General features: G+C 39.6%; 1 protein-coding gene across 5 annotated transcripts; it reads right to left on the bottom strand.

The window, feature by feature from the left end:
• Positions 1-7,528: 7,528 nt before the first annotated feature.
• Positions 7,529-21,943, bottom strand: LACC1 (laccase domain multifunctional purine nucleosidase 1). 5 transcript variants are annotated; one of them, XM_086328874.1, is made up of 7 exons: positions 21,357-21,943; positions 19,073-19,677; positions 18,244-18,422; positions 14,873-15,038; positions 12,351-12,576; positions 11,763-11,923; positions 7,529-10,851 (listed from the first exon to the last, which is right to left on the bottom strand). In XM_086328874.1, exons 2-6 carry the CDS (start codon positions 19,620-19,622, stop codon positions 11,764-11,766), a joined length of 1,281 nt encoding a protein of 426 aa, XP_086185000.1. In that variant the 5' UTR covers positions 19,623-19,677; positions 21,357-21,943; the 3' UTR covers positions 7,529-10,851; position 11,763. The 5 variants fall into 5 exon arrangements, 4 of the variants coding, with proteins under 4 accessions (XP_086185000.1, XP_086184999.1, XP_086184996.1 ...); XM_086328873.1 differs by having other exon boundaries at positions 21,367-21,943; XM_086328870.1 differs by having other exon boundaries at positions 21,460-21,943.
• Between the last annotated feature and the right edge of the window lie 1,752 nt (positions 21,944-23,695).

Below are 23,695 nucleotides of genomic sequence, written 5' to 3'. Positions count from 1 at the left end.
TATTAGGATGGTAGTAGTGGTTGCTAATACGTTCTTGAATTGTTTTCTATGGTGAAGGCTCATATCTCGTCTCTTTCTCTCTTGAGAGAAGACATCACTGAGAGTGTTTTCCACTATGAATGTCAGAGTCTCATATTTTGCAGAAGAGTTTCTCTCATTGTAAAACTGGCCCATATGAATCCATAAGCTATAAACCTGACCTTAGTTAGGCCTCATTTGTGGAACTAAATTACAGTAGTATATAAAAATTACATTCTAAATCATATTGAGAAAGCTGCTTATGAGGTTTCCCTTTCTTATATTGAAAATAAATCTTACACGTTGTTGTTTAGTCACTAAGTCATGTCTGACTCTCTTGCAGCCCCATGAACTATATAGCCCACCAGGTTCCTCTGTCCATGGGATTCTCCAGGCAAGAATACTGGAGAGGGTTGCCTTTTCCTTCTCCAGGGGATCTTTCTGACCCAGGGATCAAACTCAGGTCTCCTCCTTTGCAGGCGGATTCTTTTACGTCTGAGCACCAATATCTAAATCCATGAGGCAAATATTAACAGACATAAAGGGTGAAATTGACAGTAACTTACAGAAATTGACTTTAACAGCCCACTTACTTCAGTGGACAGGTCATCCAGACAGAAAGCCAATAAAGAAACACAGGCCTTAAATGACACATTAAACAAAATGGCTTAATATTAATAGAACACTCTATACAAAAGCAGCAGAATATACAATCTTTTCAAATATACATGGCACATTCTCCAGGATAGATCACATACTAGGCCAAGTGCTCGTCAATAGATGAATGGATAAGGAAGATGATATGTACATGTATAATGGAATATTGTTGTTTAGTCACTGATTTGTGTCCTACTCTTTTTGTGACCCCATGGGCTGTAGCCCGCCAGGCTCCTCTTTCCATGAGATTTCCCAGGCAAGAATACTGGACTTGGTTGCCATTTCCTTCTCCAGGGGATTTTCCTGACTCAGGAACTGAACCTGCATCTCCTACCTTGGCAGGCAAATTTTTTACTGCTGAGTCACCAGGGATGCCCGAAATCTTACATACAGCTAGTTAATTAGTCTCATTCTACATTTTGTACAGTTAAGTCAAGTGCAACTACATAACTTTCCAAGGCTGAATATCCTGAATCTGCTCTCCTTATCTAGGATGTAGTAAAGAACCAGAGTGGATATCTGTCAAGTTATATAGGAGCTTAATGATGTGTCTCTTGATTTCACTATGAAGGAGATGTGATATTTAAGAAACAAATTGGAAAAGAGGAAAATCCATTGTCAGGCACAAGCCACAGAAATGAGAGGTAGGGAACTAAGAGTGTTGGGGTTGGAAAACAGTTTAGGGGAACACAGAAAGGGCATATGTGTGTTTAAGGAGTGAGGTATGAATAATTATAGAATGGCATGGACTGAGAAGAGCATGAGGGATCATCTGTTTTGCAAATGTGTGGTCTGTGAATATATTGGGAGGAGCATGTGGTTGAGAACAAATGGTCAGGTCAGTTCAGTCGCTGAGAGGAAGTATTAAAATTATTAAAGTCTCTGTAGGTAGAAGCTTGAATTCAGGTAATATTGTTTCATAAGGTTTGATACAAGGCCAGTTTTCCAAATAAAAACATCTGATGTCAAATTCAGTTAGACTGAGGGAACGAGAAACAGTAAATATCCCTGAGTACACATCGCCACCCAGCGGATGAATGTGTGTGATGCACAAATCATATGCAAAGAAGAAGACAAAGAATGTGAGCTTACCACAGGAAGCTTGTGTTAAAACTTTGTGTTCAGGGATATCATATGTGATGCAAACCTGAATCACACCACTCATGCAAAAGCCAGACTAGATTTTAATACATATTTTTCAAAGTATTCTGATAAATGAGAGGCTTTTAGCAGTGAAAGAAAAATATTATGAGTGTGCTTACCACATTACATACTAGAGTTTCACTAAGGCTAATAAAACTGAAGTTCATGAATTTCCAATAAGACAAATAAGAGACATTTAGCTTCTTATATGGCAGAAAGAGGGCTGCCAAGGCAGAGATTCGAGATTCAAGTCTTGACTCCTCAGGGTGCCAAAAGCTTTGATGAAAAGTCAGGGATGAATTAAATTTTGGCTCAATACTTTTTGAGTTTTCCTTCATCTGCTAGCAAATAAAGATTTATGAGATTAGGGATATGTAGGGACAGTGGGTGGAAGTTGGGTATTTAAAGATGCATTGAATCATGTTTATACAGGGATTTCCTAATGGTTCATCTTGGAGGGATACAGCAATATTCTCTTGGGATAACTCAATAAAAGTCTTCTGGTATTCTACAGAGAAGTCTAAACCTATATACTGTGTCCCCTAAAAAGAAAATTTACTCAAATGGAATGACATTAAAAGTCTAAGGAAAATTAGTGTGGGGCTTTAGTTTTTGCTATGTCTATGCAGTATTCTAACATAAAGGTTTGTGCATCCACTTTTGAACACCTTTCAACAGGGAACCCACTAACTAATGTGTTTTTCCTTTGTTGGGTCTGGTATTTATTTATCTAATCCTACTTATGAACTAATAAATTAGTCTATTACTGTTTCACCAGTGTTGGCAGAAGATGTGAGATGTCTGAGTCAGAGACAAAATTTTCCATTTTTCATAGTTAACAAGTAGGATAAACATCACATTTGAGTTAGTTTCCCTTATGGTCCAAGGTCAATGAGGGCACCAAAGAGGGGCCCAGGTATATTATATGCACACAGTAGGGTTTTGTCCTAGGTTAAGAACACTGAGCTTGGGGAATTCACCGCTTTTATAATAAGTAGTGAACAAGTCTGTCTCTTCTCCAAAGTGGGATCTCTAACTTATCCCTCAAAGGCTGCTTGCTTCAAACTATCCTGATAAATGGTCTGGCGGGGGGAGGGTGGCAGGGAGGAAACAGCAGATGGGGCCTTGCTGGGGTACTTAAGGATTATGGCAGGTTGCCTTTCTATAATTTCCACTAATTTGTTCTTTTTTCTTTCTATCCCTTCAGCATTTTGTACATCAGATACCTGTAGTGTGTTTGAATTCCATTTAGACTTCTTTTCTCCAAACTAATCATTTCTAGCCCTTTGACCATGCCTCCCATAATCTGGCTTTGAGTCCCCTCACCAGTCAGTTCACTTGCTCAGTTGTGTTCAACTCTTTGTGACCCCATGGACTGCAGCACACCAGCCTTCCCTGTCTGTCTCCAACTCCTGGAGCTTGCTCAAACTCATGTCCATTGAGTTGGTGATGCCATCCAACCATCTCATCCTCTGCTGTCCTCTTCTCTTGCCTTCAATCTTTTCCAACATCAGGGTCTTTTCTAATGAGTCAGTTCTTCACATCAGGTGGCCAAAGTATTGGAGCTTCAGCTTCAACATCAGTCCTTCCAATGAACATTCAGGACTGATTTCTTTTAGGATTGACTGGTTTGATCTCCTTGCAGTCCAAGAGACTCTCAAGAGTCTTCTCCAACACCACAGTTCAAAAGCATCAATTCTTTGGCACTCAGCTTTCTCTATGGTCCAACTCTCACATCCATACATGACTATTGGAAAAACCATAGCTTTGACTAGATGGACCTTTGTCAGCAAAGTAATGTCTCTGCTTTTTAATATGCTGGCTAGGTTGGTCATAGCTTTTCTTCCAAGGAGCAAGTGTCTTTTAATTTCATGGCCGAAGTCACCACCTGCAGTGATTTTGGAGTCAAGAAAACAGTCTCACTGTTTCCATTGTTTCCCCATCTATTTGTTATGAAGTGATGGAACAGGATGCCATGATCTTCATTTTTTGAATGTTGAGTTTTAAGACAGCGTTTTCACTCTCATCAAGAGGCTCTCTGGTTCCTCTTTGCTCTTTGCCATAAGGGTGGTGTCATCTGTATTATCTTGAGGTTATTGATATTTCTCCTGGCAATCATGGTTCCAGCTTGTGCTTCATCCAGCCCGGCATTTCTCATGATGTACTCTGCATATAAGTTAAATAAGCAGGATGACAATATACAGCCTTGACATACTCCTTTCCCAATTTGGAACCAGTCCATTGTTCCATGTCTGGTTCTAACTGTTGCTTCTTGACCTGCATACAGATTCTCAGAAGGAAGGTAAGGTGTTATGGTATTCCCATCTCTTGAAGAATTTTCCACAGTTTGTTGTGATCCACACAAAGGCTTTGGCATAGTCAATAAAGCAGAAGCAGATGTTTCTCTGAACTTTCTTTCTTTTTACCCTCACCATTAGTATTGCTTTTCTTTGACCTTATACAAGGATTATTTCCCAAAATATAATGTTCCAAATATTGTCTAATCAATTTATTAGAAGAAAAAGACATTACTTTGCATATTCTAGAAGTATACTTCTATATGGCAACCTGGGATCCCATGAGCTTTTTTGGCAGTCCCATTAATTCTCATTGGAAAACACTGACTTTTATCATAAACTCCTATTAAGCCATACATTTTTATTCTGTCCTAGTCTATTTTTATGCTAGAGGATAGACTCTTCATGTAGTTTTTCATTAAAGTAATCATTGTATCAACCAGATTCCATTTCATATAATAGAAAAGATGAAAGTAAGCTTATTATTTTAAGATAGCTGTTATTTAGCAGAAAAGGCAGTTCCTTGTTGTCTGATATTTTGTGAATTATTCCTCCTCTATATAAGAGAACAGTCATTTAATATAAATGACATACAACCCTCAAACTCTTCTTTTAAACAAGAGTTCAACCGATTTTTGCTATCTTCTTTCCACTCTCCACACCATGTATGTACAAGAATGAGTTGACATTGTTCATCTTCTGCTTTAAAAAAAAGAAAACTGAAACACGTACATATTTTTTGAAACAGAAATGTTACTTTAAATATTACTAGCAGGGCAAGAAATTATGGCTCAATTGAAAACATTCAGGAAAGCAGAGTAAATAGTACAATGCACCCCCAGATAACCATCATTCAGGTTCAACAATTATCAAGATACTGCCACACTTGCATCATATCCGTTTTATTATTAAAATATTTCATAGTAACTGGCATGTAACATATCAGTTTACTCCTACATAGTTCAATAAGGATTAACAGACATTTTTAACAAGACTGCAATATCATTAACCCCTAGAAAAATTAAATGGCACCCCACTCCAGTACTCTTGCCTGGAAAATCCCATGGGCAGAGGAGCCTGGTGGGCTGCAGTCCATGGGGTCGCTAAAAGTCGGACATGACTGAGCGACTTCACTTTCACTTTTCACTTTCATGCATTGGAGAAGGAAATGGCAACCCACTCCAGTGTTCTTGCCTGGAGAGTCCCAGGGACGGGGAACCTGGTGGGCTGCCGTCTCTGGGGTTGCACAGAGTCGGACACGACTGAAGCGACTTAGCAGCAGCAGCAAATTAATAATTCCTGTCATTTAATACCTCAACCATATTTAAATTTTTCCCAATTGCCTCAAAAATGTAGGAACCGCTCATTACATGGGATTGTTAGGTCTAATAAACATACTTTTATCTAGAACAGTCTGCCTCCTTTTTTTGGTAAAATGGTATAGCCAATTTAGTTTTTAAAAAGTTTTACTGAAGTGTAGTTGACATCTTGGTTTTGGCTGTATCTCCTATCCTTTTTACAGTTCTTGACCAGTTGGAAACTGTGGATCACTTTTTTACTTCCTCGAATTTGTGGTATCAACTTAATCCTCTCTTCCACATATTTCTTATACACCGATAATTTAGCTTGAGAGCACTAACAGACTAAAACACATGCTTAAGGAAAGTGAAGGAATAGGGAAGCACTGGTAAGATGTAAATGTAGTAATGAGTGATGCAGAAATAAGAAAATAAAGGATGAAAATGCAAAACTCAATTGTCACATAAATCCATCTAATTTACACTCAAATGTTTCTCATGAAATGAGTACCCTTTTTTATTGTTAGAAAGGACTGTAGTAGTTCGAGCTATTGAATCGGCTAGAAATTTTAATTGCTTAAGAAGATAGAGTAACTGGACACCCCAGCCTTCTGAGAATTAAAAAGCTTGCTCCAGATACAAAAAGTACATAGTTCACCTCAGGCCCCTGACACAAACACAGGGGGGATGTGACATAACATATCTTTTTCTACACAGAAAATGCATCTGTGGGGAGAGTATGAGAAGTTTGTCTCCACATAACTGACATGTGATCATTGAGTCCAAACTAAATTAAATCCAGAAAAAACAGTACTGGCAGATTTCCTCTTCCTTAGTTACAGGATGACCTAGCATGGAACAGTGCATTACTTACAGGAGCTGCCTCATCTTTGCCATCACAAGTAAAGTTTAAAACATTGCCTACAATGGAAACGGGCATGCTCTAGGCCAGAGTTCCCATAAACACTACAGTGAGCACAGGGACCACGCTTCCATCCTTTACTGCACGATTCACAAAATTTTTATACAGAGAAACCTGATCCACTGCATCCAGTGTATTTTGTGTGAATTTACACTAGCTAGGGCGAACAGGCTATGTATCTTACATGGCACATAGATATTTCTCATTTACTATTTAGCACACACACAGATCCACGTCTACACACACAAATACACAGATAACTGAGTGGACTTCTACAGATTGAAGGCATTCTCTAAAAGTTCACATAAAGAAGTAGGATGGATACATTGGAAGGATAACTTCAGGAAAACCAGGGGAAAAAAATGTAAAATCCCACTTTGAGATATAAAATGATGTAATTCATATGTCATTGTCCTCTTAGTTCCAGCTTATGAATCCATGGGTATTATCTGTTTACCACGTGACACAGAGTAAGCTTCTCTGAATTTCCTCCCTCAAAATCTACTTACAGAGAAGCAGTTACTAGAGATTCTGTAGAAGTGAGACCCAGGGAGGTGAGGATTCCTAAATGTTTTTATCTACTTGAAAGTGTAAAGAAGTTGTATCTAAAATGAGAGCTTTACAAGTATTTTGTACAAACACATAGGTTAAGATTGGTTCAACTTTATACCAAGCAACAGAACAGAGCTACTTGTAGAAAGTAGCAGAGCTACTACCTCGTCATGGAAAGACCATTTTTTTGCATTGCTTTGTAAAGCAATGGAGTATAGCATAATTAGTCACTATGCTACCCCTTGGGATTTCAAATTACAATTAGATAAATTTTAGTTTGATAATTAGTACCTCTAAAAAATGATCTCCTGAACTCTGATTTAAAAAATTAATTTATCGTCTCACTAAAATGATAACTTGTATTTCCTATGTGCAGTTAGAAGCAGTACCGAGATTGAAAACAGAACAAAACTTACTAAAAGTCATCATTGTAGTTACACCCTGAAAGTCCCAGAAACCTACATACAAATGCTTAAACGTGAGAGAGACTCTTGTAGAGGCAATAAGATATGACTATTTAACAGTAACAGTCTGTTTCTGAGTTATTGAATCAATACTTCTCACTCAGTAAAATTGCAAGGAGACAACTTCTCTTTATATGCTTTGACACAGATAATCCAGTCATAAATAATCAAATGTAATTTTTTTCAAAAATAATTTTTTATTTGGCTTTGGAATATTTTGGTACATAAAGTAAAACATGGCTACCTAATACTCTGCATTCAACAGATTAATATAGAGCGACAAATTGGAAAATTACCCATTTTTCTCAGTGGAATTATTCTTTAATCTTATTATCGTGAAACAAAAGAGTATTTTGCATGAGTTTGAAATTGCTCTTATAATTTGTATTTAATGCCTTCCCTGAATTGGAAGACATGAGGTATTTTTAAAAATGTATTTATTTTTTAACTGAAGTATAATTGTTTTACAAAATGTTTTCTGCCAAATATCAACATGAATTAACCAGAGGTATACATATGTTCCCTCCGTCTTGAACCTTCTTCCCATCTCCCTCCCCAGCCCACCCCTCTAGGTTGTTACAGAGCCCCTGTTTGAGTTTCCTGAGACATACAGAAAATCCCCATTGGCTATCCATTTTACATATGGTAATGTAAGTTTCCATGTTACTCTCTCCATACATCTCACCCTCTCCTTCCTCCCCCAATCTGTCCATAAGTCTGTTCTTTATGTCTGTTTCTCCACTGCTGCCCTGCAAATAATTTCATCAGTACCATCTCTCTAGATTCCATATATATGCGTTGAAAGTCAAAGTGAAGTCGTTCAGTCGTGTCCAACTCTTTGCGATCCCATGGACTGTAGCCTACCAAGCTCCTCTGTCCATGGGTTTTTCCAGGCAATAGCACTGGAGTGGACTGCCATTTCCTTCTCCAGATATATGTGTTAGTACCCGACATTTATCTTGTCTTTCTTACTTTGAAATGAGATATTTTCTATAAATTTCTCATGAGTTTCATAAAAGAATTAAACAAACAAGGTATCAGGTTGTCACAACCATACAACACATATCACAGTATTGAAATTGTTGTATTGACTGTCACCTTTCACTGGATATTAAAAAAATATGGGCTACAACTGTATTTTTTAATCTACCCTAGCACCTCAACAAAATTTTGACTGAGTATAAGAATACTGACATTAACAAAAAGTCGTAAAATTTTAATTTAGATAGCTTTGATTAACTGTAAAATCTGAAATGAGATATGGGGTCACAAGACATATAGGTTCAAATCTTTCTTTATCACAATTTATGTGATTTCAGTCTCTAACTCATCGAGGGTCATCTGAACAAAAGGAACAGCACCTGACTTATGTACTTTAGAGTACCTGTAGGGTAAAATGAGGTAATGGATGAGAAGTACCAAACAAACGTAATTTTCTGCATATTCAGGTAAGAAATACATGTACGAAATAAGAAATCCTTTTAAGGTTCACTGTGACAAAATTCATGGTAAAAATAGGTACCATACCATTTCCCCAAGTGAAAACACCTTAACTTTTCTCTTCAGCCTACACATACGCTTAAAACTACTCACCCCCGCCCCTACACACACACAGTATACATATACACCCCTTGTGTCAAAATACAGCCCCCAGTGTTTTATGTCCTCTGGACTTCCCTGGTAGCTCAGATGGTAAAGCATCTGCCTACAGTGCGGGAGACTCGGGTTCAATCCCTGGGTCGGGAAGATCTCCTGGAGAAGGAAATGGCAACTCACTCCAGTATTCTTGCCTGGAAAATCTCATGGGCAGAGGAGCCTGCTGGGCTACAGTCCATAGGGTCGAAAAGTCAGACACACCTGAGCAACTTCACTTACTTCAATAAATACTAGCAAAGTAGTGTTGACACTGGTGCATCCTCTTCCTCAAAGCACTGAAATCCATCACCACAATGACCCATAGAACAGCCTCAACACAGTAATCTACTAGCTTCTTATTTATTTTTGTGTTTTGGCTGCAACCAGTGGCATGCAGGATGATCCCTCCCACCCCTGGCCAGGGATCAAATTCAGGCCTCCGCGGTGGAAACACCAAATCCTAACCACTATGCCACCAGGAACTCCCTGAAGATTTCTTTTTGAGTACTTCTCATATTTATGCTGGCTTCTCTCCCCAAAATGACTGTATATATTTTTTTTTTCTAGATTAATCTTTTTTACTGGTTCAGTTTCTGGCTCTTCAAATGCAGGTGTGTAAGGTTTCATCCTTGGACCTCCTTTTTTCTCACTCTGTGTTTCTGTGAAGATGACTCAGCCTATTCTAGTAGACCCAGGCACTATCTCTGCACAGCCAACTCCCAAATCTCTCTTTATTCATGGCTCCTTCCCAGGTTCCAGGTCTCTATATCTAATTGTTGATCACATATTTCCATCTGGAAGCCCTTCAGTCTATGTGTCAAATTCATTATTCCTCCCGTGTCCCAAACCTCTTCCCCATCTTGGCTGCCCCTCCAGATAGTCATCAAGCAGAGACTGGGGAGTTATCAGGGATTTCCCCACTGGTCCTCACCTCTCACCTCCATGCTCTAGGAATAGGATCTGCAGATTCCGTCTCTGAAATGTCATACTATTTCATTTACTCTCAATTTTAATTTCCACTGCATTCGGGCTTCATTATTTCTTTTTTAAAGTATTCTGATTGTCTCTTAACTAATCTCTCTGCTTTAGTCTCTCACAAATCCATCATGTTAATATAATGCCAAGGACATAAAAACACTCTCCTACTTTCTATACCTACTCTTTGCCTGGAAAATAAACTCCAAAATTCTTTGACATAGCAGTCAAGACCCTAATTTGTTTCTAACCTGTTTTTCCAGTAACTCCTACCCACACCCTCCTCTTTCTAGAACACTTTCAGTTTCATGCCCTAGTTTATGGTATTCCCTTAACCTGTTATGGTTGTTCTTTTTTTGTCAAAAGTCTGTATGTCTTTCAGATCCATGTGACAAGTCATTTTCTCTGCAATACCTTCTCCAGTCTGCGTTTCAGATAGAATTAATCCTCCTTCTCCTGTACTCTTCTGCTGTTAAAATTAAACTTAAGTGTTAGAAGTGTTTATCTCTTTCACTACATTAGACTCAAAGGGAAAAAGTATTACTCATCTTGATTTCATCTATGATTCACGGAATGCTTGACAAATAGAGGCTACCCAATAAATACTAAACTGAATAGACTTATTCCTGATGTATGTAACAAATACAGAGGACAAACTTTAAGAATAATTCTTATCTGTATAACATACAAACTATATCATATTGATTTTGTGTCAGTTATTGTTAAAATCAATAAATCATTTGGCTTTGGATAATAATGAAAGTATATATGAAAGTTGAATTATTCATTGTAATCCTTTTGGTTTTAAGTATATCAAACAGCTACATTTCTTTCTTACAGTTGGTTTGGAAGGAAGCAGGAAATAGTTATGCAAAAATCCAGTCAAGTATCTGTAAAAATACATAGAAATCAAATATGAGACCGTTAGTAGTGCTATTAAAGGAATCACTAAATTTTTTAAAGTCTTTTGTATATTAAAGAGTTAAAGACATTGTAAAGACTAAAAACAATATTCAGTTAAAATAACCTTAAGGAAAATCAGATATATGCTAAAGAGTTAGTGCCATATCACTGTCACAAAATTTTGTATAACCAAAAAAATCCATCTCTAAGAAATACTAATTTAATGAAATTACACTCAATCCTGCTCTATGATTGTAGCTCAAGTGTCAGCAAACTATACCCTGTGGACCAAACCTGGCCCCTCACCTGTTTTTTTGTCAACAGAATTTTACTGAAGTACAGACATATTCATTCATTTCTGCTTCTGTCTGCTTTTGCTCTACAAAAGCAGACTTGTATAGCTGAACAGAGACGATGTGTCCCACAACACCTAAAATGTGTACTATCTAGATCTTTAAAAAAATTGATCAACTCCTGCTACAGATAACCAGTTGGAAGTTTGGTTGTAAAACTAGGCTGGTCTGTGTATGTATTATTACTCTAGAATTTAGGTTTTTTAGCAAGGATTTCTTCTTAAAACTCAAAAGAATTTAAAAAATTATAAAGATGTTATGATAAAAATAGAAGATGTTGAGCATATAGGAGAGTTAAATGGCATACAAAAAGGATTTAATGAAAAATTGTTTTACTTTTATACTCTCATATATACTTATACTTTCCTTTTATATTAGAGTACATCACTGAAAATGAACTGTTCTACCATTATTGTTTCACTAAAAAGTAGAAAATTAATTCTTCCTACAGGAATAAAGGAGTGAAGTTAAGTACAATTATTTTTCAAAATGAGGGGAGGGAAAGGTGGAAGCAGGGAGGAGAAGGGAGAGAGAAGCTACTGTACCTCATTCTCTAACTGAGATGAAGCCAATCTGTGTACCAAAGTTAGGGCCATCGCGGACATGGGAAAAATACTTGTCAGGATGACAAGATGTACAGAGGTTGAGATCCTGGTTCTGGTCCTGAATATTCTGTGGTAGAATTCCTCCCCGTTCTAGAAGAATCCTTAGGATAAACATTTTTCGAAAAACAGAAACTTTACTTTACCAACAGACAAAGCAGCATGGAAAAAGCATTGATATTAGTGTAAAAGAACTCTGGAAAAGATCTGCTTGGAACAATGCAAGTTGTCATTCAGTTACAGAACAGGGACACAACAGGAAATGGTAGATTTCACCATTACAATTCTGGACTGAAATCAGTCGTTATTGTTGTTTAATCGCTAAGTCCTGTCTGACTCTTTTGTGATCCCATGGACTACAGCCTGCCAGGTTCCTCTGTCCATGATGTTTCCCAGGCAAAAAAACTGGAGTGGGTTACCATTTCCTTCTCCAGGGAATCTTCCCAACCCAGCGATCAAACCCACATCTCCTGCATTGGTAGGCGAGTTCTTTACCACTAAACCAACAGGGTAGCCTGAAATCAAACATACCTAGTGGCTTTACGGATGTCAACATAGGGATTTGGTGAGTCCAACAGCCGTACACATCCAGGATCAAGATTATGAAATGCCTTTGCTGATTCCCTTGGAAGAGTAAAACAGCACGGTCCGACTGAAGGCCCCAATACAACAATAATGTCTTCCAAACTGCAGCCATATTCTGCTCTCATAGCGTTCACTGTAGCCATAGCAACACCTAACATGGTACCTCTCCAACCTAGTAAATAGGAAGAAAGAGAGCTAAGCAAAGTCCTAACATAACAAAATGTCATCTTAATTTATATCTAAGTTAAAAATGAGCAGGGTCAGTTTATGTATTTTTCCTAAGGGTCCTTTCACTTCTTAGTTATTGTGAATAATTTATGTTTTGAGCATAGGTGTGTAAATATCCTATTGACATCCTGCTTTAAATTCTTTGGATATATGTTCAGAAGTGGAACTGTTGGATAATATGAATTCTATTTAAAACTTTTTGAGGAATCATCACAGTTTTTCATGGCAGCTGCATCATTTTATACTCCCACCAACAGTGCATCATGGTTTCCATTTCTCTTCAACAAAACTTATTTTCATTTTTAAAAAAATATCAGCCATTCTAATGGATGTGAGGTGATATCCTGTGGTTTTTATTTGCTTTTTCCAAATTAGTGATGTTGGGCATCTTTTCACATTTTTACTGACCATTTGTATATCATCTTTGGAGAAAGATCTACTAAAGTCCTTTACCCATTTTTCAATCAAATCTTTTAGTTTTTGTTGTTGTTGAACTGTAGGTATTCTTTTTGTATTTTGAATATTAACTCCTTATTAGATGTATGAACTGCAAATATTTACTCTCAATCTGTTGGGCTGACTTTTTACTTTGTTGATTGTGTTCTTTGATGCACAGAAATTTGTTTTTGATAAAATCCAACTTATCTATTTTTACTTCTGTTGCTTGTGCTTTTGGTATCATATCTAAGAAACCATTGCTTAATCCAAGATCACAAGGATTTACATTTAATCTTTCATTTTTAGAGTTTTAGCTCTTACATTTAGATCTTTGATCCACTTTGAGTTAGTTTTTATATATGACGTAAGGGTCCAACGTTGTTCTTTTGCATATGCCTATCCAGTTTCCCCAGTACCATCTGTTAAAGAAATTGTCCTTTCCCCATTGTATAGTCTAGGTACCTTGTCAAAAATCATCTGACCCTATTGCAAGGGTTTGTTTCTGGAATGTCTATTCCATTCCATTGCTCTATTGTCTTTATGCCAGTACTATACATACTGTTTTGATTACTGTAGCTTTATAATAAGTTTTGAAATTAAGAAGTATGAGACATCTAACTTTGTTCCTTTTCAAGACTGTTTCATTTATCTTTCATAATTTTAAATTTAATGTTTCAAAACCCAGGAAGTAACAAATAATATTCACGTTTTATATCCAGGAACTAAGACTCATATTTTAAATAACTTTTGACAATGTTAAATAGTAAACCTGACTTCTAGTCATTCAATTCCATTACTTTAGTTAGATCAAAACAAACAAAAAACCACTTTATTTGTCTATAGTCTAAAATGCAAACAAAGTAGCCATAGATTTACAAGCACTCCTCATTTTACATAGACTCATTACCACTGGATAATCTAAATAGTATTTTTAAAAAACTTCCAACAAACAAAATTCCAAAACCTTAACAAACATAGCACCTAAAAATTCTTTGTTCTTATTTTCAGAGAATAGTTAAAGCTAATCAACTATAACATATTAAACTACATGCAATTTTCCAAACATATCTTGTTTTTTATCTTTACACTTGCTGCTGCATTTCAAAAACACCTTCTATGACATGTCTAACCTTCCTATTCCCTATTACCTAGACTTCAAGGGTAGACTTCTCAAACCAGAGACAATACAACTCAGTACAACTCCCTGGGAATGTTTTGAAAAGCATAAGGGCTTTTCTTTTTGGTTATTACAACAAGTACAACTGGCATTAAGAATTCTGAAAGCCAAGCAAACTTAAGTCTGCAATGTAAGACTATCTTGCCCCAAATGTTAATAACACTCCTGCTGAGAAACATTGGTACCTAGCCAAATCCTACAAATCTCCCAGGAATCAGCCTAGGTAACTGCTTTCTTTAGGGATTATACTCTGAGTCACATAATTTGACGTAAGTACTCCTTGTATTTGCTCCTGACCTAAGAGTCTACTAGCCCTCTTCTATCTTTACTTATCACCATGGGTAGTAATTAACTATTTAAATGCTGGGAAAGACTGAGGGCAGGAAGAGAAGGGGATGACAGAGGATGAGATGGTTGAATGGCATTGTCGATTTAATGGCCATGAGTTTGAGCAAGCTCTGGGAGATGGTGAAGGACAGGGAAGCCTGGAGTGCTGCAGCCCATGAGGTCAGAGAGAGTCAGACCATTACTTACAGAATGAACAAAAACAATGTCCATCAGAGAAAAATTATAACTTTCCCCCCAAATTGGTAAAAATCCTAGGTGCTTAACTAAGTACACTTACCAGAGTGAGCAACCCCACATGCTTTTTTGACAGGATCTGCAAAAACTATCGGAATACAGTCAGCACCAAGAGCTGCTATTGTGACTCCTCTTTGATTTGTGGTGATTCCATCATAAGATTCAGGCTCCTTCCTTCCCATAATCCAGACATCATTGGCATGATCAGTCTAATACCAAAGATGTGAAATAAAAATGTTTTTAAAATAGAATTTCTCATACCATAAGCTTTTCTGAAAGTATGTATTTTGTACAAAATTATATAACCAGTTTAAGGTTACTAGCATTCCTTAAATACATCAGGTCCATATATATATAATAACAAATTTATTTAACTCTATGATATGATAATCTCTATGTATTTTCCTCAAAGGAAAACAGACTTCAACATTTAAAAAAAAATCAAAATAGTACTGATGAACCTATTTGTAGTGCAGGAATAGACACGCATACAAGTGTAGTATTCACAAGTGTTCACAAGTGTAGTGAACAGACTTGTGGTCACAGCAGGAGGGCAGGGAAGAGAGGGTGGGATCAGTTGAGAGTAGTATTGACATATATACACTTCCATATGTAAAACAGATAGCCAATGGGAGGTTCAAAAGGGAGGAGATATATATATACTTGTGGCTGATTCACATTGTGGTACGGCAGAAACTAACACAACATTGTAAAGCAATTCAGTTCAGTTCAGTTCAGTTCAGTCGCTCAGTCGTGTCCGACTCTTTGCGACTCCATGAATCACAGCACGCCAGGCCTCCCTGTTCATCACCAACACCCGGAATTCACCCAAACTCATGTGCATCGAGTTGGTGATGCCATCCAGCCATCTCATCCTCTGTCATCCCCTTCTCCTCCTGCCCTCAGTCCCTCCCAGCATCAGCTGACTTTTCCAATGAATCAACTCTTCACATGAAGTGGCCAAAGTATTGGAGTTTAAGCCTCAGCATGAGTCCTTCCAATGAACACCCAGGACTGGTCTCCTTTAGGATGGACTGGCTGGATCTCCTTGCAGTCCAAGGGACTCTCAAGAGTCTTCTCCAACACCACAGTTCAAAAGCATCAATTCTTCGGCACTCAGCCTTCTTCACAGTCCAACTCTCACATCCATACATGACCACTGGAAAAACCATAGTCTTGACTAGACGGACCTTTGTTGGCAAAGTAATGTCTCTGCTTCTTAATACGCTATCTAGGCTGGTCATAACTTTCCTCCCAAGGAGTAAGCGTCTTTTAATTTCATGGCTGCAATCACCATCTGCAGTGATTTTGCAACCCCCCAAAATAAAGTCTGACACTGTTTCCACCATTTCTCCATCTATTTCCCATGAAGTGATGGGACCAGATGCCATGATCCTAGTTTTCTGAATCTTGAGCTTTAAGCCAACTTTTTCACTCTCCTCTTTCATTTTCATCAAGAGGCCCTTCAGTTCCTCTTCACTTTCTGCCTTAAGGATGTTGTCATCTGCATATCTGAGGTTATTGATATTTCTCCCAGCAATCTTGATTCCAGCTTGTACTTCTTCCAGCCCAGCATTTCTCATGATGTACTCTGCATAGAAGTTAAATAAGGAGGGTGACAATATACAGCCTTGACGTACTCCTTTTCCTATTTGGAACCAGTCTGTTGTTCCATGTCCAGTTCTAACTGTTGCTTCCTGATCTGCATATAGGTTTCTCAAGAGGCAGGTCAGGTGGTCTGGTATGCCCATCTCTTTCAGAATTTTCCACAGTTTCTTGTGATCCACACAGTCAAAGGGTTTGGCATAGTCAATAAAGCAGAAATAGATGTTTTCTGGAACTCTCTTGCTTTTTTGATGATCCAGCAGATGTTGACAATTTGATCTCTGGTTCCTCTGCCTTTTCTAAAATCAGCTTGAACATCTGGAAGTTCACAGTTCACGTATTGCTGAAGCCTGGCTTGGAGAATTTTGAGCATTACTTTACTAGCGTGTGAGATGAGTGCAATTGTGCAGTTGTTTGAGCATTCTTTGGCACTGCCTTTCTTTGGGACTGGAATGAAAACTGATGTTTTCCAGTCCTGTGGCCATTGCTGAGTTTTCCAAATTTGCTGGCATATTGAGTGCAGCACTTTCACAGCATCATCTTTCAGGATTTTAAATAGCTCAACTGGAATTCCACCACCTCCACTAGCTTTGTTCGTAGTGATGCTTTCTAAGGTCCACTTGACTTCACAGTCCAGGATGTCTGGCTCTAGGTAAGTGATCACACCATCACGATTATCTGGGTCTTGAAGATCTTTTTTGTACAGTTCTTCTGTGTATTCTTGCCATCTCTTAATATCTTCTGCTTCTGTTAGGTCCATACCATTTCTGTCATTTATTGAACCCATCTTTGCATGAAATTTTCCCTTGGTATCTCTAATTTTCCTGAAGAGATCTCCCCCAATTAAAAATAAATTTAAAAAAATTCGAAATAGTCCATCCATCACGAACAGCCCTCACTAGAGATCGGTAAATCTCTAACTGCAGTAGTTGTTTAGTCACTCAGTTGTGTCCGACTCTCTTTGATTTAATTAACGGCAGCACACCAGTCTTCTCTGTCCTTCATTATCTTGTGGAATTTGCCCAAACTCATGTCCATTGAGTTGATGATGTCATCCAACCATCTCATCCTCTGTCACCCTCTTCTCCTCCTGCCCTCAATCTTTGCCAGCATTAGGGTCTAAACCTAATAGCAGTACCTTCCACGAAGTACTAATTGACTGAAAGAAATTAAATTTCCAAGTCAATATTTTTACTTTTCCTGGAGTCAGAGAAATCTAGAATCCTGTAAGAAACAATTATCAGTTTTACCCTAGTTCCTCCTAGTGTTGATATAGAAAACAATGGCTTTTCTCTCCCACCATTCAGGAAACTTACCTCTAAATCAAAAAGGCAGTGGTACTATACTCTGGGGCTTTCCTCATGGTTCAGTGGTTAAAAAACAAACAAAAAAAACTCACCTACCAATGTAGGAGACTCAGGCTTGATCCCTGGGTCGGGAAGATACCCTAGAGAAGGAAATGGCAACCCACTCCAGTATTCTTGCCTGGGAAATCCCATAGACAGAGGAGCCAGTGGGCTACAGTCCATGGGGTCACAAGAATCGGACACAACTTAGTGAGTAAAAAACAACTATACTTTTAGATGTAAGGAGTTCCAGATGTGTGTGTGTATGTGTGTGTGTATTATATCACAGAATTGATCTTTAGAATATGATATGTATCTCTAAGAAAAATAATCACAAACATTATCCTAAGTTTTAGATAAAACATTAGATGTAAACATTAAATAGCTTATTTAAAGTCCATATAGTCATTGTCAGAGTCAAGAATATACTTTAAATCTTCCAAAATATGAAACAAAATTGTACCTTTATTTGGTAAAATTTATTCACATTAAATCCTGCAGCCTTCCCCAACCTACGCAGATTTTCTTGAACAACAGCCTTGGGATCTCTCCGTTTGGAACTACTGAAGAGATTGAATGAGCTAAGAGTTGGTATGTAAGATATCCCACCTGTTCTTGTAGTAAATCCATGTATGAAAGTATCTGTTGAGGATAAACAATGAAGATTAAAACCAGGCTGTACAAAAGACTATAAAGCCTTACAAAAACCCAGTCTCTCATTAAGACTTTCCCTAATAACCTCACCCTGCATTAGTTTATCCAGTTTCTAATTTCTACAGCTCTTTATAGCTTCATCTGTTCTTATGACACAATGTTTTGAGTTTGTTTTACCTTCTCCATGGGATTACTGCTCTTCAAAGGGTATCTTTTCCCCATTAGTTTTTGTTATCCCAATAGCATATAGCTCACAGTAAATATCCTTTTACTAATAAGTGAGATTGACTGTTTTAAATTTCACTCTTCTGTGAAGGCACTACGGAGTTAAGGCTTCAGAATTTCTAAGTAGGAAATGCTTAGGGTCATAAATCTCACCTAAAACCAAGGCTGGGGGACTTGTCTTAAAGCTGAATTTGCATAAAGCAAATTTATTTAGAGTGGCTTTGAAGGGACTATCCCTTCACACTCGTGACTCTATAAGGCTGTCCATGACACTCCCATGTTGTAACTGATGCTAAGGAACACATAATCTCACACCAGTCTACAAAAGAAGCAAGGTTAAAAGCGATGAACAACCTGTAAAGAAAGACTCGCTTTTCATATTCAAGTAAAACAACTGATAGTGTTTAACATACCTGGGATCAAAGGAGATGTGATAATGGTTAATTCTCCCTTCAGTGCCGGCAAACTTCTCAAATATGTTTCTATTTCATTCTGGATTGCTTCTAGTTCTTGAGATGTGATTATGTTTACTTCAGTAGACTGTTTCAAAAGACCTCCCTTCAAAGTCATCTGTAGATCTTCAAACTCAAAATTGTAAACATCAGTAAAGAGTTGATCAATGAAAGCCTTCATTAATGTCTTCCGGTGCACAGGCACAATTACCTTAATGCAACTCAAATTCCTTTCATCAACTTTTTGTTTAATTGTATACAAAGAGGCAGCCATGCTGGGATTGCTAACAATCTCAAATTCTCTCAAGAGAGCTGATAATCCATTGCCTGTTTCTAATTCACAGTTATCATGGTCACAGCTGATGTTACTACAACACATTATGCAAAAGAACTTGGCCTTGGCACCATGGTGATATCGGACTGCATTCAATATCTTTAATAATGTCTGATGACAGTTTTTCTGAGAGTTCAGTTTCAAACCAAAGAGATCAATCAACACTGCTTCTGCCATCCTTCAATTCTGTACAAAGTTCTTGAATGAAGTTTGTGTGTCCCCCAAAATTCACCTGTAAAGAAAAATTAGCATAAGTAAGAATGCAAAATTATATCAATATAGTTATAGTTACAACGGAAACTTGTGGATGGGTAAAAAGAAGAATTGCATTGATTTAAAAATGTAACCAGAATAGCGAGCCTGTACTCCTCCCAGAAAAGCTAATCCACTGTTTATCAGAAGAAAACCATGACAATGAAAGCAAAACCAGCTCTTAATTCATTTTGTGAGTGTACTTTATCTCTTTCCAGTAGAACAACAGGTTTGGTTTTGTTTTCAGATAATAAATTTTAAGCGAGGAATTACTTATTGACTTGGAGGAAGTCCTGTTTTTTAATTACAGGGTGTCAACGTATCATTGATATATCATTAATCCTGACATGATAGGCTTGTTAGGTCACATCCCTTCCTAAGAGATACCTGGGCCTTCAGTTCAGTTACTCAGTCATGTCCGACTCTTTGCAACCCCATGAATTGCAGCATGCCAGCCCTCCCTTTCCATCACCAAATCCCGGAGTTCACCCAAACTCATGTGCATTGAGTTGGTGATGCTATCCAGCCATTTCATCCTCCGTCATCCCCTTCTCCTCCTGCCCCCAATCCCTCCCAGCATCAGGGTCTTTTCCAATGAGTCAAGTCTTTGCATGAGGTGGCCAAAGTACTGGAGTTTCAGCTTTAGCATCAGTCCTTCCAATGAACACCCAGGACTGATCTCCTTTAGGAAGGACTGGTTTGGTTGGACCTCCTTGCAGTCCAAGGGACTCTCAAGAGTCTTCTCCAACACCACAGTTCAAAAGCATCAAGTCTTCGGCGCTCAGATTTCTTCACACTCCAGCTTTCACATCCATACATGACCACTGGAAAAACCATAGCCTTGACTAGATGGACCTTTGTTGGCAAAGATATGTCTCTGCTTCTTAACATGCTATCTAGGTTGGTCATAATTTTCCTTCCAAGGAGTAAGCGTCTTTTAATTTCATGGCTGCAATCACCATCTGCAGTGATTTTGGAGCCCCCCAAAATAAAGTCTGACACTGTTTCCACTGTTTCCCCATCTATTTCCCATTAAGTGATAGGGCCAGATGCCATGTCTTAATACCTTGGCCTTAAGTTCAATAAAATTAAATGGAGTTGCATTTAAAATTAAAAAAAAATTTTTTTTTTTCCAGAAAAATTGTATTTCTGCCCACCCCCCGCCCCCCGCAAACAGACTCACAGGTATGAGCGGTTACCAGCAGGTTGAGGGAAGGCGGAGAGGGGCAAGATAGGGGTAAGGGGATTAAGATACAAACTACTATTTATAAAATAAATAAGCTACACGGGTATATTGTACCCCACAAAGAATACAGCCAGTATTTGCGAATAACCTTAAATGGCGTATAATTTATAAAAACGTTGACTCACCATGTTGAACCCAAAATTAATATTGTAAATTAACTGTACTTCAATTAAAAAAAAAAAAATCTGTTTTGAAGGTTAAGAGCAGAGATGACCAAGAGGTTTGCCTCCAGCATTCACGGGTATGGCAGCACCTCGTTACATTAGCACTTGGCACTCGGTCCCTTCCTAAGTCCAACGGTCACGCAAGCAACTGCCATTTGGATCACGTGCGCACCCCCCACCCCGCCCGGCTCTCCTCACCCCTGCCCCCGCCCCAGCCCGGCTCTCCTCACTCCCCGACTACACGCACACGGTTTCTCACCCCAGCCCCTGCCGGCCCCTCCGGGCTGCCGCTTTGTCTCTGGTGACCCCTCCGGTGTCAGCCTCTGCCCCTCCTAACCCCCGCCCTCCGCACCGAGTAAAGCCGCACGACAGACGCCTCGGCCACCGCCCGGTAGACGCTCGGCCCCGTGGGTCGGCCGCTGCCCACATGCCGGGCCCTCGCCCCGACTCCTGCAGCCCCTGCGGGCCTTTCTGACGGTCGGGCGCACACTCGAGGCCGTCCTCCGTCACTTTCGGTTGCACGCTCGGCGGCGAGCTCGAGCTCTGAGGCGTCTGCCGGCCCCGGTCCTGAGCCTGAACGAGACCCAGAGGCCGCGAGCGTGCGCCCCCGCAGTCTTCAGCCGGGTGCCCGCCGCTGTGAGGGCGGCGCCCGTTCCGCCTCAGCCGCTGCACCAGTTCGACTGCGGACGGCGCACCCGCCCCGCTTCCACCCGACGGCTGCGGAGGCCGGGCCGGGGGGCCGGGGGACGGGGAGCGGGAGCGATCCGGGGGGCGGACGCGCTGGAGCGCCGGGAACCGTCAGCAGTTCCGGGTTCGGCGGCCGCCAGCCCGCACCCGCCGCGCGGCTCCTGGAGGAGGAACGGGAACCGAGCAGTGGCCGGGCCGAGGGGAGCTATAGGCAGGTCCCCGGGCGGGAGGCGGGGCGGGTGAGGGGCGGGCGGGCCGTGAGGCAGCGGGCCGGCCTCCTGACGGGGCGCGCGGCGGAGGGGGCGCGGCCGCCTCCCTCCCCGGGCGACGACGCCCTCTCCTGAGGCCGCGCTCTGCGCGCTCGGGACCCCCAGTTTCATCCTCAGAGCCCTGGCCCAAGAACCTCCTTACGTTAGCACTTGGCACTGTGTCTCGTCCAAGTTCACTTACTGCGCCTCCTGAGGCAGATTTTTTTTCTTTCATCTTTACTGTTTGGCTTTGTTTCCAGAAACAAGTTGGCGGAACCCTCCTTTGCCTTTTTTGCTGATCCCGGCTAACTTTCTGACTAGACTTCATAGCTCCTTCACGTGTGTGGATAAACCGATGTCCTTATAAAAATATGGGCCAAGCATAGAAAATTAGAAGGCACTGACCTTAAGAGTTGTGATAAAAATGTAAATTAGCACCCCTTTCTCCCCTCAAAGAGCGTAACATTTGTTTATTTTAAAATACTGAACAGCTCCTACCTATGTAGATGGCAGATGCTATGGCCAAAGGGAAACTATCTCCAACTGTCAAAGCGCAGGAGACAAGGTGCTTCCTGTGGCACTGGTTATGATGGAAGGAGGGGTCCCTTTTTTCTGACAGTTGCTCACATGAGAAGTTCTGAAGAATGTTTCCCTGAAAGAATCTCAGCAATCTGGGAGTTTAGAAGAGCACTGGGAACTGAGACTGCTGCTATTCTGTTTGAGTAGAGAATATGGTCCCCAATCCACCCACCAGTTAACCCACTCTTCAGTATCTGGCAGATTTTTTTTTCCCGAAAACTGTATTTTCATTATTTTTCTGGACATTAAGAGCACTGAGTGGTAGGTGTAGCAGCAGATCCCCTCTGCCCCAAGCTTGTTTTATGTTGAATATCACTGTAAACAAAATGGAGGTCTTTAGTTACAAAGCTGGGTTAAAACATTTATGTCTGGTTTTATAGACGATGGTGGGCATTTATGTCCTGTCATGCAACAGTAAACAAGTTAAAAAGAAATATTTCAAAATAGAGAAGCCGTCAGGGAAGAGAAAGTTTGTCATTATACTGTATTTACAAACCATTTCCTTTCACCATCCGGTCCAGGACTATGGCCTGATCTGACACTCATCTCATCCCCATTCCTCCACTCCAGTGGTTCTCAATCCTGGTGGCCCATCAGAACTACAAGTAGAACTTTAAAAAGCAGAAATGCAGGGACCACCCCCCTCTACCACCTCCAGATACACATTTGAATCTGAAACTCAAGGAGTCAAGTCTCAGCCTGTTTTGCTCTGCTTTTTGTTTTGTTTTAATCTCTACAGATGATTCAGATGCATAATTAGATTTGAAAAAATGACTTCCCTATTACCAAACCACTCAAACTAAAGGTTGTTTCTTGGAACACCATATGATTTCATCCTTTATTTATTTATTTTTTTGATTTCATCCTTTACATAAACTATTTCTTCTACTTAGAACACTGTTCTCTATATATACTTTTTTTAAAAACAGCTACTTGTTCAAGACCCTCCAAGCTCAAATATAACCTTCCTTGAAGCCCCATCCCCTCACCAAGCACAATCAACTACTTCTTTGAGCATTTTGTTTGTACAGGAGAAGCTCATTCATAGATGCAGTCTGGATCCATAACCAAGCA

This window comes from Bos grunniens, chromosome 12 (assembly GCF_055505025.1).
Source record: "Bos grunniens cultivar Pamir isolate PY7600 chromosome 12, Bosgru_T2T1.0, whole genome shotgun sequence".
In the NCBI taxonomy this organism is placed as follows: Eukaryota; Metazoa; Chordata; class Mammalia; order Artiodactyla; family Bovidae; genus Bos; species Bos grunniens.
This window is presented reverse-complemented; position numbering and strand designations above follow the sequence as displayed.